This window comes from Ursus americanus, chromosome 25 (genome assembly GCF_024610735.1).
Source record: "Ursus americanus isolate L20-20 chromosome 25, mUrsAme1.1.p, whole genome shotgun sequence".
NCBI classification, from domain to species: domain Eukaryota; kingdom Metazoa; phylum Chordata; class Mammalia; order Carnivora; family Ursidae; genus Ursus; species Ursus americanus.
Window position 1 is genome coordinate 11,796,462 of NC_142151.1, and position 19,775 is coordinate 11,816,236.

At 35.2% G+C, this 19,775-nt stretch overlaps 1 protein-coding gene across 1 annotated transcript in view; it reads right to left on the minus strand.

Annotated features, from left to right (window-relative positions):
* Positions 1 to 772: 772 nt before the first annotated feature.
* Positions 773 to 19,775, minus strand: part of LOC148107767 (natural killer cells antigen CD94-like) — a 64,392-nt gene continuing 45,389 nt past the window's right edge. The window contains exons 5-6 of the mRNA XM_087855917.1: positions 2,694 to 2,800; positions 773 to 899 (exon numbers count right to left, since the gene is read on the minus strand). Coding sequence (XP_087712043.1) covers positions 773 to 899; positions 2,694 to 2,800 — 234 coding nt within the window. The remainder of the gene's footprint in view (positions 900 to 2,693; positions 2,801 to 19,775) is intronic.

Sequence of the window (19,775 nt, forward strand, 5' to 3'; positions counted from 1 at the left end):
AATTATAAAAATTCTGGGGCACACCTAAATATTCATTGGAAAGAAAACTGGTAAATAAATTTTAGTTCACCCACTTAATGAAGCATTTTCAGCTGCTTACAAACACTGATGCAGCTCCTTATGTACTGCTGTGGAACAAACTAAATGCTATATTTTTAAACAAAAACCTAAAGAAGCAATACTATTGTCTGTAGTTATGTACCATTATGTTTAGAAGATAGCATGTATATGGTTGCACTTTCTAAAATATGTCCGAATACTATTTAAACTATTACCTGTTCACCTCTGAGAAGGGAACTTGGTAAATAGGGGATGAGATAGATTAAGAGAAATTGTTCATTATTTCGTATCTCTTATATTTTGAACAATGTGAATGTATATCAAGATCCATTAATTATTTTTTAAAATACAAAATTTTATACTCGATCAAAATGAATTTGTTTTCACATTCTTTGATGGACTGGTTCTTGAACTTCCAAAACAATATGTTTATTTTTTGGATGTATAATTTTTTATTTATAACAATACACGCAACTAATGAATCATCGAACTTTACATCAAAAACCAGGGATGTACTGTATGGTGACTAACATAATATAATAAAAAAATAAATAAAATAAAAAAATATTTTTTATGCTTGCTGAAGGATGTTTGAAAGATCATAATCTTTCATAAATCAAGCATAATTGACTAATTTCAGGGAATATCCTAGGTTTTTTCCTAATACCTATTAAAGAATGAAAATATTAAAACTTTGATGACAATAATTCTTTTAATTATCAGGGCCAATGAACTCCTTTTCACAAATGTAACGAAAGCGTCTACTACAATCAGCACTAAAAATATTTGATGACTCGAGGTATCCACATTTTATATCCGGTAAACTCTGTTGGAAATTCCTGCAGCAGAGAATATATTTATTTTAGAAAGTCATTTCTCAGGTGATATCACGAATTTAAAACATATGTGAAATTATTTCAATGCACATACAACATTTACATTCTTAACACAGATCTCTCACTTGAACTTCTTAATCATGTATCACCATTCCCAATTGTAGCTAACTGGTTAATAGATTTATTAAACTTGGATCTAAAACTGAATTCCAAATATGCCCTATTAACATTAATGGCTACATCATTCTTACAATTACTGGCCCCAAAACCTTGGAAACATCCCTGAATTGTCAGTCTCTCTCACACATTTTTTTCCCTCTCATACATCTTTGAAAGAAGTGTGGAATCTGACCACATTGCACCAGCACCAACCCTACCATCTTCATCAAGGCACCACATCTCAGCTGGATGAATCCAAAAGACTCTTGGTCTCCTGCATCCCAACTTTTACTTCACACTCCCCACCGCACCAAGGAACACACACCATCTAATCTGAACAGATTGTCCAGAGGGAGTCTCTACAACAGGAAGCCTGCTTTTGTCACTCTTCTGCTCAAAACCCTCTAATATCTACTCTTTGCCGTCATGAAAAAATCCAAGTTCTTACACTATTCTGATGTCCCATATGCTTTCACCATCATTACCTCCCTGAATTACTGCTCTTCCCCTTTTTCACTTTGGTCTTGCCTTGCAGGCCTTCTTCCTATTTCCTCAAGCATGCTAAATACACTCCTACCTCAAAGTCTTTACACCAGCTCTTTCTACTGCTAGGATGCTGTCCCATCAGGTAATCCAAAGGGCTTGCTTATTCAAAATACTATACAAACGTCATTTCTCAAGGACGCTGTCCTTCACCACCCCAGTTAAAACAGTGACGTCTCTTCCTCTTACCTTCATACAAAAAAAATTATGATTTAGAAAAAAGTGAGAGACATCACGACACTCCGTAGCATTTATCTTCTTCGAATGTGCCATATAATTTACTTGGCATATTTAGTTTGTCCTCGCTTATCCCCACCAGCACTATCATGCCTGCATTAGGATGTAATATCCATAAGGGGAGGATACTGTGGCATGTTTTATTCATCACTGTAGCTTCAATGGCTAGACGTGCCTGGCACATTACAGGCAAACAATAAAAAGCATGTTAAATAGCCCATGTCTCTCATACTGTCCCTCATGTTATTTAGATTTAGTTATAACAGTTCATTTTTCTTCATTTTCTAAACTAGTTTCCTGGACATCAAACCAATAAATCTATGGGATTTACTAATGAGACAGGACTACCAGAAATTATTTGGACTTGTGTGAAATAATAACATGAAAGACACTAAGTAGTGGCCACATTAGACATACAAGATTACTAAATGATTTATTGGAAAAAAGCTCTTTTCTTCTTAGTTCTTGAATGATACCGAATAAACACATATAAGTCGCACTGACAGAAAGCTGGGTTTAGATACAACTTTTCTTTCCTCATTATATTTTTACCATTTCCTGCAACCATACCAGCAAACATGCTAGTATCGTAGAACATACAAGAAAAAGATACAACAACAAAATGTCACTTTATTGTGTTTGGAAGGACACTCTATTAAAGAACATGGGAATAAATAATGCTCTTTGGATCTATTTAAAGCCTGAGATTTGCATTTGGTTGCCTATCTGAGAAGTGAGAGCAAATGGGATTCAAGATATTCCCTAAGTCCCCAAGGATCCTTTCCTATTCATGACCTATAATCTAGCAGGCAGTTCCTGAGCAGGAAAGGGAATGAAAACTGGGACATGAAAACTTACACCGTCTGAGATAGGAGTGTGCCATCCAGCCACTTCCAGGAATGCTTAGCTCCTATTTTATATAATCCAATCCAATAATTGTGTTTTATTTTTGATTGAATGAAGTTCTGTGGGAAAAGTAAAATTACTGATATTATTCATACCATCAATGAAAACACCTCATCTGCAAAGGACTCCTAAAATACTGGGCACTTTTATCTTCAAATGCCACTGTGATAAATGGAAGACACAGGCTAATTTCTACATGGTGCAGAGATGAAATTAAAATGGAAAGTCTTCAATAAATGAATCACTCAAGTCCTTGTGACTGGATGAAAAATATCAACAAAGCACATGATGGACTTAAAAAAAAATCTCCACATAATGTAGATGGGTAAATACAACTGCATGAAACCTAGAAATTGTCTTCATCATAAGACATTTTAAAAATGTAGAAAGGCAGGTTTCAAATCTGGAGACATCTGTAATAATTTATAGAATAAATACGCATTTCTATAAATCAATAAGAAAACAAAATGATCTAATAAGAAAAAATAGACAAAACATGAGAACATATTTCAAATAAATAAAGCATATAGCCAATAAATATAGAAAGAGGCAAGCTCACCAGATCAGGCAAATGCAAAACAAAGCCACAGGAATAAATTTTACAACTACTCAATTGGCAGAAAGTAAAAATAACCACAGCAAGTTCGTGGGATGGTAGAGATCAAAAATACTTTAAAACTGTTGTTAAATCATATTGAAATATAATTTGGAATTCTCATATAAAATTGAACTTGTACAAATCTCATTTCCCAATGATTCCATTCCTAGGAAGATTTGTGATAAAGAAAAAAGAGGACACATGGAACAATTTGGCACAGAGACATGTCTAAGAATGTTTAATGAAGGACTATTCATAACAAAAGCTGGATAAAAACCAATTTCCCATCATCTAGAGAATGGATGAAGTGTACCCAAGTTGTAGAATGTTATACAACCGTGAAAATGAAGAAACTATGTCCACAGGCGTTAAAACAGCTTAAGTCATTTATTGGCTATGTACACTGAAGCAAATAAAACTTCTTTGAGTATTTTGTTTATGATACAGTGAGAATCATATTGACTGTTTTGAGGATTTTGTGCACTGAATAATGCATGCAGTGTCAAAAATATCTTTAACATAAAGAACCGTAAATTATTTGTAATCATTATTCCAATCGACATATTTTATTCACTTCAAATGTCTCCTATGGATGCAAATATGAAGAAACAAATTAACGTTCCTCCCTAAAAGCAATGTAATCTAATCCCCTCTCTCCCTCTCTCTCACTCTGTCTCTCAACACACACACACATACAAACACACACTCCAATATTTTTTCACTGTAATTAAGTTGTATAGAAAAAAACCTTAATAGTGCATCTTTTAGAGGAGGTAAAATGGGTGATATTATATAAGCATCATGAAACTATATCTTTTCTAGGTCTCCAAAGAAACACTAAAATTCAATGTTCATTGATTCCTTCATTCACATATTTTTCTTATATTTAGGAGTATACATAAATATATAAAGGCCAATCTCAGTTTCCAGTATCAGTGGATTTAAGGGATTGCTTTCATTATACTCTTGGGCTTGATAAAGCAAAAAAGATTAAAATCCTAAACCATTAGTGTAAGATTAATGCTCTCCTACAGCAAAGACTGTCACAGGGTTTGTATAGTGCATCACTATTCCAGTTTAGATCCTGACAGCGAGGCTGTCATCAAATGAAGAGGGAGACTATGAAACTCAGCGTTGCTCTACCCCATGACAAAAGCCTCGTGGAACTTCAAAGGCTCTAGATTAGTTCATGGAAATAAAAAGATAACAAGTATATGACATTTCAGTGAAACTCTGAAGCCTAGAAACTTCAATGGCAGGACTAAAACCGAAGAAAACTGAATTGGAAATTACAGGGGAAATATGGATGACAAATAAATTTAATTTCTGAGAGAAGAAAATTCAAATTATTGAGGAATTGATTGATAGCAACTGAGATTTATATTAATCAAGGTACTCATAAGATATACCTATATTTTTAAAATTTATTTGACTCCATATGTTATTGTTTAGTTTATCTGTTTCTTATAGTTAAGAGTGATTCATTCATATTGTTTTTTGGGGGGAGGTCGTATTTATTTGTTTATTTTTTTTAATTATAATATTTTTTATTACATTATGTTAGTCACCATACAGTACATCCCTGGTTTTTCATGTAAAGTTCGATGATTCATTAGTTGCGTATAACACCCAGTGCACTATACAATACATGCCTTCCTTACTAACCACCACCAGCCTATCCCACACCCCCTCCCCTCTGAAGCCCTCAGTTTGTTTCTCAGAGTCCATAGTCTCTCATGCTTCATTCCCCCTACTGACCCCCCCTTTCTTTATCCCTTTCTCAGAGAAAGCCAATTATCATATGGTTTCTCTCATCTATGGAACATAAGAACTAGGATGATCAGTAGGAGAAGAAAGGCATATTGTTATTTTAATAAGAATTTCAGAAACAAGAAAACATACGTTTCCTTTCTTTCTTTTTTTTTTTTTTTCAAGTAAGCTCTACACCCAACATGGGGCTTGAACTCACAACTCCAAGATCAAGAATCACACACACTACTGAACAAGTGAGCAAGCCAGACACCCTTGAATGTTGTTGTTTGTTTGTTTTTTTAACTTGAGATTTTTAAGTTTTCCTTCACTAGACACTAATAGAAAGACCACTGCTAGCACTAAACAGTGTAACTGGAATTCAGGACCTGAATGGAATCATTAGAAGAAAAGCTACAAAATCCAATCTGTTGACTTAATATTCCCAAATTCTAAAAGGAATGGCCAATGCGATCTAAATGTCTCTTCTAGAAGAGAGGTGCTTCCTCTGTCATTCTTGATAAGTAAAAGAAAAGTTCATTTTTAGAGAACCATTCCTGCTGTATTCAGCCTCTTGACTTTACATCCTTTTTCCCATAGCCATGAAAGTGAGAGACTCATTTTGCCTTAGAAGTGTGATCCCTCCCAAATACTGAACAGAATTCAGTACAATGAGAAAATGACTCTTTCAGAATGCTCATACCACTGAAGGCAGTATTTCATTTACCCTATATTAGCCCTGAGAAAATAAAAACTGAACTGCCTGATGTATACTAAATTCGAAGACAAACACATACAATGAAAGGACTGAAAATCAGTCCATGGCACACACAGCAGAGTCATTTCTCTTGGTTTAAAAGAGTGGTTCTTCTAGGTCTCTGTTACATATGTGTCTCTTCTGCAGAGCAATCTAGACCAGTTAGCAAGTCCTTCAACACAAAGTGGCCAAATAATACTGGATGAAAGTGTAAGGAATTACCCTAACTCAAAATATAGGAACTTCTTGTAAACCATTTACTCAAGTTTTATAAAGTAGTCATACCTGCTCCTCTTTATTATCAATCTTAATGAGACTAGAACGCTGGTCTTGGCATGACTCCTGACTCCTCTCCCAAGTCTTCTCTTCCTTTGAAAAATAGTAACAGCTTTTTCCACAGCAGTATAATTTTTCTTGAAGTATGGTATATCCTTTATCTTGAAAACAAAATCCACCACGATCTTCAACCACAAGAACACTTAGAGACCTGCACCTTCTATATATTTCATTGCTTAGTTCAGATTGATGACCAAAACAATAAGTGGTATTTCTGTATCCCAAAAGTCTAATATTGGGAATAGCTCTTTGGCCAAATTGTGAAGCCAGGGACTGTTTCTGACAGACTTCAGACCATTACACTAAGAAACCTTGGCTTCTCAAGGGCAAATAAACTGCAGCAATATGGAGCAGGTCTCGCTTCTAGGAGAAATCCACCAATGGAAAATACAAGGATGGTATTAATTCCAAGGCATCTATATTGGGGAAAATTCATTCGTGAGGATAAATTACTCAAATAATCAAATCAACATGACTTTGTGAAAGTCAAGAGTTCAATGACCTATAATAAAATGGATTTGATTTTAAAAGGTTGAGCAAAATTAAAGGACCTGACAAAATACAATGTAAAGTTTTAAAATTATATATTAAAAAGGAACAGAAGGAGATAATTCCATGAAAAAAACCACACATCTGTAACTAACAGTGTAAGTATTCAGTACATACCTGGAATAAGTAGTAAAACTGAGTTATCTACAACTTCTGCAAAGGAAGCATTTTTGTCCTTTATGTCTTTCATATGTTGCATTGTGTTTCCAGGACACCTCTGAAAAACTTCAACCCATATTAGAAAATTAAGGTCATGAATGCCTTTAATAGGTCACTTTATTATAATCGCTTACTCTAATTTAAACTACTTGGTGAATGCTGTTGACTAAATGAAAGTACCATCAGAGGAAATGTTAGGATAAAATACTATAAAGTGTCAGAACATAAAACATATTTTTAAATAAAACTATAACTTGATATCTATTATTTGTTAAGTATGTAAAACAGTAATTAACTTATAAAATAGAAAATATAAACAGGAAATCAAATATATTACTAGTATCTATGCCATCTATGCTTCAAATGAAGATTTCAAAGTTGGTGAAATTGAGTATTCAGGATATTATTTCACATTTAGTATTTTCATGAAAAGCTAAATACAGGGATTTGGTTCCTCTCTAGAATAAACTTATAATTGATTCATTGAATGTGCATGGAGTAAGAGCTCAGATGTCTCCTTCTAATATGCAAAAGGAAAGTTAACATACTCTAAGAGAAATAACAATATCTCCCCAAAACTCACAAAGAAAAAATGTGAAAACATGAAGTATATGGCTCTTTCAGTGTGTGAACATTAAAAGAAAAATCCTTTAAGGATTTGTTACACAACTGAGAACGTTAATTTCCAAATCTGCTAGGACCCATCCATCCTTCAATCAAATTCAATGGCTACTGGTAAAAATCAACAATATCCACTGCACAGTCTCTTAATGTAGTCAGTTGCAATAAATATGACTATTGCTTCAATTCAGCCATCCATTCCAATGTTTATATACTGGTTCTGAATTAAAAAGACACATGAAGGAGCACCTGAGTGGCTCAGTCAGTTAAGCCTTCAACTCTTGGTTTCAGCTCAGGTCATGATCTCAGGGTCCTGGGTTGGAGTCCCACCACCAGCACCACACATAGCATGGAGTCTGTTTGCTAGTTTTCCTTCTGTCCTTCTCCCTGCACAAGTGCTCTCGTTCTCTCTCTCTTCCTCTAAAATAAGTAAATTTTTTTTTTAAAAAAAGAAGACATGTTAAGACCTCTGATACCTAGGGATGCCTGAGTGGCTCAGTCAGTTAGTCTGCCCTTGGCTCAGGTCATGATCCCAGGGTCCTGGGATGGAGCCCCACATCTGGCTCCCTGCTCAGTGGTGAGCCTGCTTCTCCCTCACCTCCCCATTTGTGCTCTGTTGTTATCTCTCTCTCAAATAAATAAATAAAATCTTTAAAAATGTAAGGACCTCTGATACCTAAATACTACAAGTTCTTGTGACTAATCTATTCCCTTGTCCTTCCCTTGCTGTCTATCCAAGGATACATGGTACAAAACTAATGTTGGCAGGACTTCCAAGAAACTTACAACATACTCTTTATGCACATCTAAAAATAGCCAATTCATTGGGACACATGCTGGCTCAGTGCGTAGAGCATGTGACTCTTGATCTCAGGGTCTTAGGTAAAACCCCATGTTGGGTGTGAGGCTCCTTAAAAAATAAAAAGAAAGAAAAAAACATACAAAAGTCACCAACCCTGGACACTCTTGGCACTCACCATCTCATCTCTACAAGGCTTCTGAAAGTCAGATGACCTAAAATCACAAAACCGTACCCATACAGTTCAATGCTGACCAACACCTAACGCTTCTCATCACTATTTCACCTCAGCATTACACAGTGTGGTTATTGAATCTCATCCTTTTCTCAATTCAACAGCAATTTCAAGTATTTATACTTTTCCTAAATTCTCCAGAATACCTCCCTGACCCTCCCCCTCAGAAGATGGCCTCATCTGTTATTTCACATGGAAACAGTCACCAGGGAACATCATGTGTTCCTCTCAAAATCCTGCTTCACCTCCTATAAATACACAGGTATTCCTCAATCTATCCTTTAAAAAAAGTTGCTTCTCACTGAGCAAGCCTGAAACTCTCACCCCTGGTCTGGATTTCATCCCCTATTGAATCTTTGGTGATCACGATCTCCTACTATTATATAGAACCCTCTTGAACCCTCAACATTTTCCTTCTCATGGTTCCCTTCTCTTGCATATGCTCATCTCAAGTCACCTCTCCCAAGAAATTTCCTGTCCTTTATTCTTCTTATTTTTTTGTAACAGCATTGTTTTTCTAACTCTTAGATTGCGGATAGCATAAGGTTGTTCATAATACTTCATTCCTGAAACACTCTCAACTTTGCTCTCAGAACTTTTATTTTTCTTATTTATTTAGCCAATTTGTTAAACACCCAAAATTGTAGCTAACACCTTAACTATTACATTTATCTACTTTTATACTTTATTTCGTCTCATCTTCATACCTCTCTCAAACAGTGTCACTAAAACCCATTACAAACACCCTTTGACAAATTTTACATGTACTTTTATTGTCTCTTTATGTATCTTCTGAAAGATTACTATTTATTTTGTTTTTAAATATTAAGGTTTGTAAGAAAGTATAATGATATACAAGAACTTTTGTGCCTTGCTCTTTTTTCATTTCATATTATTTTCATAAATTTCATTCACATTGTTCTATACCACTGTAGTTTGTTTTAATTGTTATATTAACTGCATTGGGACATAAATTCCAGAGGTTTCATTTACTCTCCCATTAATGGCCGTTTGTGTAGTTCTGAGGTGTTGGATATTCTGAACAGCACTGCTACAAACAGTCCGTAGAAGTGCATGTCTGTGCGTGTGCGAGTATGTCTGTCGGACGTATACTTAGGCTGAGAATGACTAACTCATGTTCAGGTTTAGGAAATAATACCAAACTGACAAAGTGCTTGTGTCAGTTTATAGTCCGTTTACAATGTATGAGATCCTGTACATCCACATATTTTCAACACTTGGTAAATTTATTGCTTAGCCATAATTCAAAAAATAATTTTCTGTACTCAGTGTCTCAGCTTCCTAATGTTTGAATAAGTTTCAGTCATTGTAATCTAGCTTTGACCCAACCCACCATTTTCCTGAATCTACTCTAGAAAATGTCGTTAGTGGCCTCTCTCCTGCCAAATATAATAAGTATACCTTTCACATTATAATACTTTGCCTTTCTGTACTACTTGGAACCCATAACTATCACTAGCCTCCTTTACATATGATGCCGCAGTGTTTTGGCTCCCCTCCGTGTTTAAGTAAACCATCACTGTTTTTCACTATTTGCTCCTCTTACATGCCTAAATGTCGATTTATCCTAAGAATCATCCTTCTCACTCTTGTTTTTCTGGCATAATCTTCTCTCCTGGTTTTTTAAGGTCACACTGGGTCTAGCTTCTGCTTTCCTCTATCATGTTTTCCAACAATTTTTACATTAGTTGTTGAATCCACAATTTATATCTCTAATCTAGGCATCTCTCTTGATCTCAGACTTTTGATCCTATCATACATGTGCTGATGATCTGTGTCTATTGTCAAAATTTACTCTAGAAGACTCAGACCAATCTAATTCTTTCTGGTAATCTCCAATGATATGCGAACAGCACCTCTTTCTTCACTATTATTAGCACACATACACACATACACAAATACACACACACACCCTTAATCATAGCCTATGTTCCCCTTGTGTTTTCTATAACATTTAGTGGAATATATTCACCAAGGTGTATAGCCCAATGTCAAATGGTAACACTGATTCCCTTATCTCCCTCACAACAATCAATAAAAGTCATATCCTAACAATTCTACACATTAAATATTTCCCATATGTGGTTCCTACCCTTCATTACTTCTCTCATGACATTAATTCAATCATTCTAACTAACCTAATTCCTGAAACATCCTCCTAGCTTGTCCCCTCACCCACTTTCCAGTTTATTCAGATTGACCTTTCCAAAATCTCTATCTGCTCATGGGACATGAGTCCTGTTTGCACTCAGGTAAATCTTCCAATAGTTTCTTTTTTGTTTTTAGAACAGATCTAAAATTTCCTAACATGATATTGAAATTACCATAAATTGCATATCTAGGAAAATCTATTTCTACCTAGTTCTTTTATTCACCCAAAACTGAAATTCTCCTAACACATCAGTATGTTCTTCTGTTCATGTTGTTCTGCCAGGAAGAGTCTTTTCTACCATGAGTTTCCTGATTTCATCCTACTTATCTTTTACATCAAGTCAATTACTATCTCCTAGAGGAAATTTCTTGACCTTACCATAGAATATCCCATTCATCTGATATATCTTCATGCTATCATCCCAGCACTAATAATATTTATTTTAAAAACGGCTTCATTTAAAAAAAAAAAAGTCTTCCCCTTTAAACTGAGCTCCCTGAGAGTTCACTTTTTAAAATTCCTGTATCTATAGTGCCATACATATTTCCTGACCCAGCAAAGATACTCAAAATCATGGTTGAATGAATAAAACAAAGAATAATTAATAAACATCAGGAAAAAGATATTAAAAACAAGTATTCTATACAAATTTTTTTTAAAAAATTGATATGAAATCTATAAAAAGTAATATAGAAAATAGATCAACTTTATATTCTTCTGTGATTTAAACAGTATCGCAGTATGATAAGGAATGTACTATTCAAGCAAAGAGTTTTTCAATCTCTGATCATACGGAACACCTTCTTCTAAACAAAATATAAGGATGAATATTTATGTAAGTCTCATTGTACATTTCAGCCAAATTTTCTGCCATTACAGCTATTGCTTATGCTATTTTGTGTGGTGTTAAACTAAGTGATAGCAAGATAATAAAACCATCATTATCAATATTATCATCATCACCATCAAAATTACTAACACTTCTATAAGACTTTATGATTCACAAAGGGTCAGCAGAAGTTCATTGGTTATAGCATCTCATTTTCCACTCTGGCTGTGGAACTGTGTGCCTGATACTCACGCATTGTTACTAAGCCTGTGATTGTCAGCAGGAGGATAACACATATAACTCCCAGGGATAATGCAACAAAATGCCGTGGAAGTTCTGTACAAAATCAGAAAGCAAAACGTACAGTAACCATTGAGCCTAGGAAGACCCTCAAAATTAGAACAAAATGGAAATTCATTCTGGAACTTAAAAAGAATATCACTATTTACTCTTGTCATAAGTCTCATTGAATATTACATTTAAATAAACTTCATATATAAAGAACCAGATATATAGTATCAAAATGTATAGACACAATTATCATGATTTCACTTTTTCTTACTTGATGTCATAATGTTTTCAGAAACAAGAAAACAAACAAAAACATTTACCTCTCCTTTTATCCACTAGACACCTTTTGCCCTTCAGTTTCTTTGAATCTGGTAATTTCAGGTCCGTGTATGTCACACTCTCCTCACTCATTTTTTAGGTCTGCAGGCAAAGAACACAAAATCCTATGCAATGTTTCATGAGGCATGAAAATAACATTATTTGTCATGAAGAAACAGCGACAGCTAAACAAATGATAAGCATGATCATCTGAAACAAGCAAGTTAAAGTAAATATTTATCTGGGACTGTAATTTTTTTTTTTTTTTTTTTTTTTTTTTTACATTTCTCTTTGTAATGACTTAAACAGAGATCCTACACAATTAAATAATGGTCCACTACCATTTACGGGCATGTTATGTCTCATTTTTTTAAATTGAATTCACTGCCAAACTTAAAAATTTATATATTTCATACTTAACTAAAAAAAGTAGATTTATATTAGCCTTTGAAAAATTATGTCTGATCATGTAAGGCCTGTTTTATGCCCAAGTGTCAACTTTACTGACACCAAATAGAGTAACTCGCTCTTTAGTAAGGACACACACATCCCAATTTGATAAACTCCACACCTGCCACGTGGCTTATGCCAGACCCCACTCATTCATCTACATTATCCCTTGAACTTTATAGTCACTGGGTCATGACCCTGTTTTTAGAGAATGAGGAAAACGCAGAAATCACGGGTTCCAAGGAAAGGGAGTTTAGGAAGTGACATTACATGAGGGAGATATAACTTGTAATTCTAACAGTGCTGCACAGTGGTGCTTTCTATTTGTAGATGAGGAACACTGAGGCCCCAAGAGCATAAACGGCATTCGCAAGGTCAGACAGCAAGTAAATGGTAGTCTTGAATTAAAATAAATATAAATTCTATAAACGTATGTGAATAAACAGGTATAAAATATATTAAATGTAGTCTAGTTCAAATAAATATATAAATATATTAAAATATTATATATTATACTTAAATATATAAACATATATTTAATTCAAGTATATGTAGTATATATAGCTTACTTATATTTATGTAACTATACGACGCTTCACCAACATCTAACTCATATGAACAATATCTGCCAAAGAACACCAATAAACTCTCTCCCCTAGAAATTAAAAAAAAATACAAAGTGATTAAAGAGGAGAAAACATTATTCCCAAAAGAATATTTTTGGTAAGTGTAGAAAGAACCGGATAACTGTTCCTCCTAAATATAATTGAAACTTGGGTTCTTAAAATATCTTATTATTTCACCATTCAGTTACATTAGAATATCAGGAAACATGATCTGAACAATTAACAAATAATGATAAAGTATATAAACACACTGACATTTGATTTTCAATAAATACTCTCTCTACCAAAGTGTTAAATTATAAGGTAAATATTGTCTTACGGTCCTTTTCCTCCCTAACTGGTTTTTGTTTAGTTGTATTTTAATTGAGTCTCTGTGTAACAAAACAACAAGAAAATAAATTTCCAAATATAAACCTGGGTTTGTTTTGATAGGAAAATAATCATATTCTCAAAGCAATAAACTTTTTCTTTATTACGCTTAACTGAAGGTAAGGAAATTAAACCTTTAGATAATTCATTGCTAACCAGTTAGGTAATACCTATAGAGATAAGAGGGGTTAAACACATTTTATATTGTCTAAAAAAGAATTAAATAGTCCTTAAAACATCTAAGGATTAAAAAATCATATTCTGTATAGGGAACATTTTGACCCACTCTCATTCTGATCCATTCCTGTCTTCATTTGTACAATGAATTAACATGGATCCCAAAGTCAGTTACTTTCTGCAACATTCCAAAACCCTCCCAACATCCTACAGAGTTTTCCTGCAGCAACTTCTACTTTATCCCTCATTGCTCCACAATGGGACAGCACAGGCATGGGTCACACAAGCTCGCTGGTTGCAATACCTGCGTCTGTGCCCTGGGATTTCACAGCTGGAGAAATAGCTTGGTCGGGAACACAGTTACGATGTCCTGGCTCTGCGGGCCTTTCACCCCTGCTTTGACCTGAGGAGGTACTTGCTGGTATGTTTCACTGACTCTCAAAGAGACCATGTCAGAGGAAAGATAGCCAATGATCATGTGACATTAGATATCCCCCCAACACACAGTTTCCACTGGTGTCAGTATCTCATTAACTCCTGCACCCTACTCTGTGTCAGACAAGAGTCATAGAAAACTCAAATGCTAAATCTTATATACATTTTCAGGATCAGTTTAAACCTGAGATTAGCAGGTACCACGAAGATTGAAAAAAAGAAAAAGAAAAAACAGCCTTTAAAAATCTTATGAGATTAGGAGATACTCAACAATAAAATTTAAAAACTATGAAGATAAAAACAAAAATATCCATATTATACCTGAAAAGATTCATAAAGTTTCTTTTTGTAGAATGAAAGTAAGTTCCTAACTGTTACATATATATAGTAATAGTAGAGAATGTCAAAATGTGTCCAAATTTTAGATCCTATTTTTAACAAACATCCTAAGGATGGCCAGATTGCTACATATATTACATTAAATCTAAATACCTAAAAATTGAGATATGAATGATTTGAAAATATCACACTTCTACTTATTTTCTGTGATCTCTTTAAATTGCCTGAAGAAACGAACTCTTTAAATAATAAAAATTAAGACACAAACATAGAGGCATGTTTAAAATATTGAATAGATTTGTGTGTAGTCTTTCTAAAGCATCAAAGTCAAATTCATCTGTTCCAATAATTACAGCAAAAACTATAAGAGCATTTTTAAAAGAGCTTATTTATTTAATTCAGTGAGCAGCTCTATGCCCTCTTTAACCTCAGATGTGAATGTTAAGCAGGAACAAAAGAAGTTTTGTTTTGTCTTTTCATATCAACCACATTGATCTGTGCACCTCAAGGGCCTCCAATGATCTGATGCTTTAAAATTCTTCTTAGAAGTATGTAGTAATAACAGTTGAAATCCACCTCTATGCCAGTTACACCAGGTGAGGTCTTTCAATACCACTTTGTTAAAAAAAAAATAATAAACAAATAAATAAAAATAAAAGGGCATTTTCCTTGGGTTTTAGCTGTTTCTTTGCTAAGACCTAGCTAATAGTTTTCAGGAAGTACGTTTCTGACATAAAGACAGAAAGCATTCTGCAAATTCTCCATGCAACAGGGCTTTCTCCTAAAGTCAAACATGGCCTTCAGGCATGCCTATGAACTAAGATCTTCCAGGTCCTGGGCATGATTACTCTGCATGGCAGCTGCACATCTCCACCTATGCCTTATGTCAAATGCCCCGATACCAAAATACATCACTTAACAGAAATAGAGTTGATAACTTTCTTTTGCTACTAAATACTATATACCTTACTGGTAAAGGAGAATGAAGCCAGCAAACTAACTGTGAACGTGAGTTTTAGAGGATGAACGGTATGACTTCTAAACTCTCAGTGCAGAGCTGTCTTCAGGGGTGTGCGGCATTAAGACCTGACTGTAGTTTATAATTTTCTGCTTCTGAAGCAGCAGCTGAGAGAAGTGACTGACTTTGGAAGCCCCATCCTCTTCAGCAGCATCCAGAACACCTTCCAAGCAAATAAGTCTGTGGGAGATTGAGCCTTAGGATCAGAATCCATTAGGTGGTGTTGAGTAACATTTCCATATGTTAAGAACCAAGTGGAAAATTGACTCTAAAAGTAGCATGCATTCACAGGAATGCATTGCCTCTAATCTTTTTGAAAGTTGAATTGATTATGTTTATCATTGGTTAATATTAAGAAATCAAACGATACATATATATCCCTAAAAATTTGGGACAAACCACCAATGAAAAGCACTTATTAGAAGTTTTAGTTGTTAGGGCATTTTCAATAAGATGCCAGGTGTATTATAACTAATAGAGATATAATAAGTTCTAAAACCTATCAAACTACATAGCTTTAAATATTTAACAATAGTATTTACAGGAAGTAAAATTATAAAGTACTATTGTTAGAGTATGCATGTATAACTTTTTTTTAAGATTTACTTTTAGTTTTCTAACTATTTTGGAGAATGAGGTTATTATTAATCAGTCCACTGTGAAGACATTATCCCCAAAGTTCTTCCTGTCTTAAAACACCCACACACTTTTTTAACCAATGTCAATGTATTTTTATTGCTTCTTAAAATGTTTCCTATAGCTCACTTCTACCTCAACTTTTATTTATTCTGTAGGTTTCACTAAAATATCACTCGTGTTCACTATTTTTACATTCACCAAAGCTAGCCTATGTCAAAAAAAAGTAAAAACTATAATGACATTGAGCAAAAAAGAGTGATAAGATGGAGAAACCAAGATCTAACCACAAAATGAAATAAATGTAAATAAAATAAGATGGACAGAGAGAGAGATTTTCATGACCACATACATAAACACAACAAAGCAGAATGACAGCAAGGTCTAAATTAGTATGAAATTTATTTTTTAAAAGATTTTATTTGTCAGAGAGAGAGAGCACAAGCTATCTTGTGGGCAGCAAACAGAGCAGGCAGAGGGAGAAGAAGACTCCTTGCTGAGCAGAAGCCAGATGTGGGACTCGGACTCAATCCCAGGACCCTGGGATCATGACCTGAGCTGAAGGCAGACACTTAACCAACTGAGACACCCAGGCCTCCCTAGTGTGAAATTTATAATAAAGCAGGCAGATGGCATCAAATGTTGAAAAAATATTCCAAAAGCAAAGGTCCATAAGAATATGGGTTTTTATTTTTATTTTTCATATCATGTATTTCTTATATACTATTTTCATGTATTTGCTTTTTAATAATAAAATTGTTGAAAGTTAACTGAGTGTGAAGAAATCATGAGTCTGGGATGCCTGGTGGGACAGTTGATTACTTATCCATCTTCATCTCAGGTCATGATCCCAGTGTCCTGGGATTGAGTCCCACATTGGGGTCCTTGTTCAGTGGGGAGCCTGCTTCTTCCTCTGCCTCTGCTGCTCTCTCTCTCTGTCTCTCTCTCTGACAAATAAATGAATACAATCTAAAAAAAAAGAAATCATGAGACCAAAATTCTTGGTTATGTTACAAGGCAAGAAATAGGGAAAAGCGATATAATTTGACAATAAATAGGAGCTTGTGTGAAAAGAAATGAAAATGGTGAAGGGAGGCAGTTTGTTTTATTTGTCATCCTTTGATTATTTCCATGTATAATTTGGCTCAATAATATACATCGGTTCATTAAATCTCAAATTATTTGGGAGAGTTCCTGTTATACTTTTGCCTCTAGAAGCTAAAGATTTAGGCCTTGATTTTCCTTCTCCAGGAGATGCTTCTCTTGGCATCTGTTTTACCTTAGTTTCAAAGTGAATCTTTAGTTCAGTACAGCTGCCTGCAGAAAAAAAACTATCATGAAAAAAATACATTGTTTCCCCTCATACTTTCCATTTTGCTGTGTCCCCATCTTATGTCCTATCTAGAACAATTATGAATAATGCTAAGTTATGTTTTTACAGGAAATGTCAAGTAGACTCTCTTGTTTTCTAGTCACCTATTTTAATGCCATTTGGGTAGAGGCAGTGATGCAAAACAGATCTTTCTAAATATTCAAATTATCTAAAAATGTGAAAGGTACTGAGTTCATTATCAATTGAGATTTAAATCAGTAGTAAGATGGTCTGGCCAGGGCTGGGGCAGCTGACAGTGGCTGGTAGGAGGACCCCAGGCTCCTCTCCTCCCTAAAACACAACTAGATAACTATCAAATCATTCTGGTTTTTTTTAATATAATAATATTTTTTATTATGTTATGTTAGTTACCATACAGTACATTCCTGGTTTTTGATGTAATGTTCTATGATTCATTACTTGCATATAATACCCAGTGCACCATGCAATACGTGCCCTCCTTACTACCCATCACCAGCCTATCCCATTCCCCCACCCCCCTCCCCTCTGAAGCCCTCGGTTTGTTTCTCAGAGTCCATAGTCTCTCATGCTTCATTACCCCTTCTGATTACCTCCCCATTCTTTTTTTTTTAAAGATTTTATTTATTTATTTGACAGAGATAGAGACAGCCAGCGAGAGAGGGAACACAAGCAGGGGGAGTGGGAGAGGAAGAAGCTGGCTCCCACCAGAGGAGCCTGATGTGGGGCTCGATCCCAGAATGCCGGGATCACGCCCTGAGCCGAAGGCAGACGCTTAACGACTGCGCTACCCAGGCGCCCGACCTCCCCATTCTTTATCCCTTTCTTCTCCTACCGATCTTCCTACTTCTTATGATCCATAGATGAGAGAAACCATATGATAATTGTCTTTCTCTGCTTGACTTATCTCACTTAGCATTATCTCCTCCAGTGCCGTCCATGTTGCAGCAAATGTTGAGAAATCATTCTCTTTGATAGCTGAGTAATATTCCATCATATATATGGACCACAACTTCTTAATCCAGTCATCTGTTGAAGGGCATCTTGGCTCCTTCCACAATTTAGCTATTGTGGACAATGCTGCTATGAACATTGGGGTGCGTATGGCCCTTCTCTTCACTATGTCTGTATCTTTGGGGTAAATACCCAGTAGTGCAATGGCTGGATCATAGGGTAGCTCAATTTTTAACTTTTTAAGGGACCTCCACACCGTTTTCCAGAGTGGCTGTACCAACTTGCATTCCCACCAACAATGTAGGAGGGATCCCCTTTCTCCACATACTCTCCAACAATTGTTGCTTCTTGCCTTGTCAATTTTTGCCATTCTAACTGGCGTAAAGTGGTATCTCAGTGTGATTTTGATTTGAATTTCCCTGATGGCTAATGATTTTGAACATTTTTTCATGTGTCTGTTAGCCATTTGTATGTCTTCATTGGAAAAGTGTCTGTTCATATCTTCTGCCCATTTTATGATTTGTTTATTTGTTTCTTGTGTATTGAGTTTGAGAAGTTCTTTGTAGATCTTGGATACCAGTCTTTTATCTGTAGTGTCATTTGCAATTATCTTCTCCCATTCCATGGGCTGCCTCTTAGTTTTTTTTATTGTCTCCTTGGCTGTGCAGAAGTTTTTATCTTGATGAAGTCCCATAAGTTCATTTTATCTTTTGTTTCTCTTGCCTTTGGGGATGTGTCATGAAAAAGTTTGCTGTGGCCAATGTCATAGAGGTTGCTGCCTATGCTCTCCTCTAGGATTTTGATGGATTCCTGTCTCACATCGAGGTCTTTCATCCATTTGGAGTTTATCTTTGTGTATGGTGTGAGAGAGTGGTCAAGTTTCATCCTTTTGCATGTAGCTGTCCAATTTTCCCAGCACCGTTTATTGAAGAGACTGTGTTTTTCCACCAGATGTTTTTTCCTGCTTTATCAAAGATTAGTTGCCCAAAGAGCCGAGGGTCCATTTCTGGGTTCTCTATTCTGTTCCATTGGTCTAAGTGTCTGTTTTTGTGCCAGTACCATGCTGTCTTTGTGATCACAGCTTTGTAGTACAACTTAAATTCCACCATTGGGTTCCCCCTAGCTTTGTTTTTCCTTTTCAACAATTCCTTGGCGATTCGGGGCCTTTTCTGATTCCATAAAAATTTAAGGGCTGTTTGTTCCAGTTCTTTCAAAAATGTCATTGGTATTTTGATTGGGATAGCACTGAAAGTGTAGATTGCTCT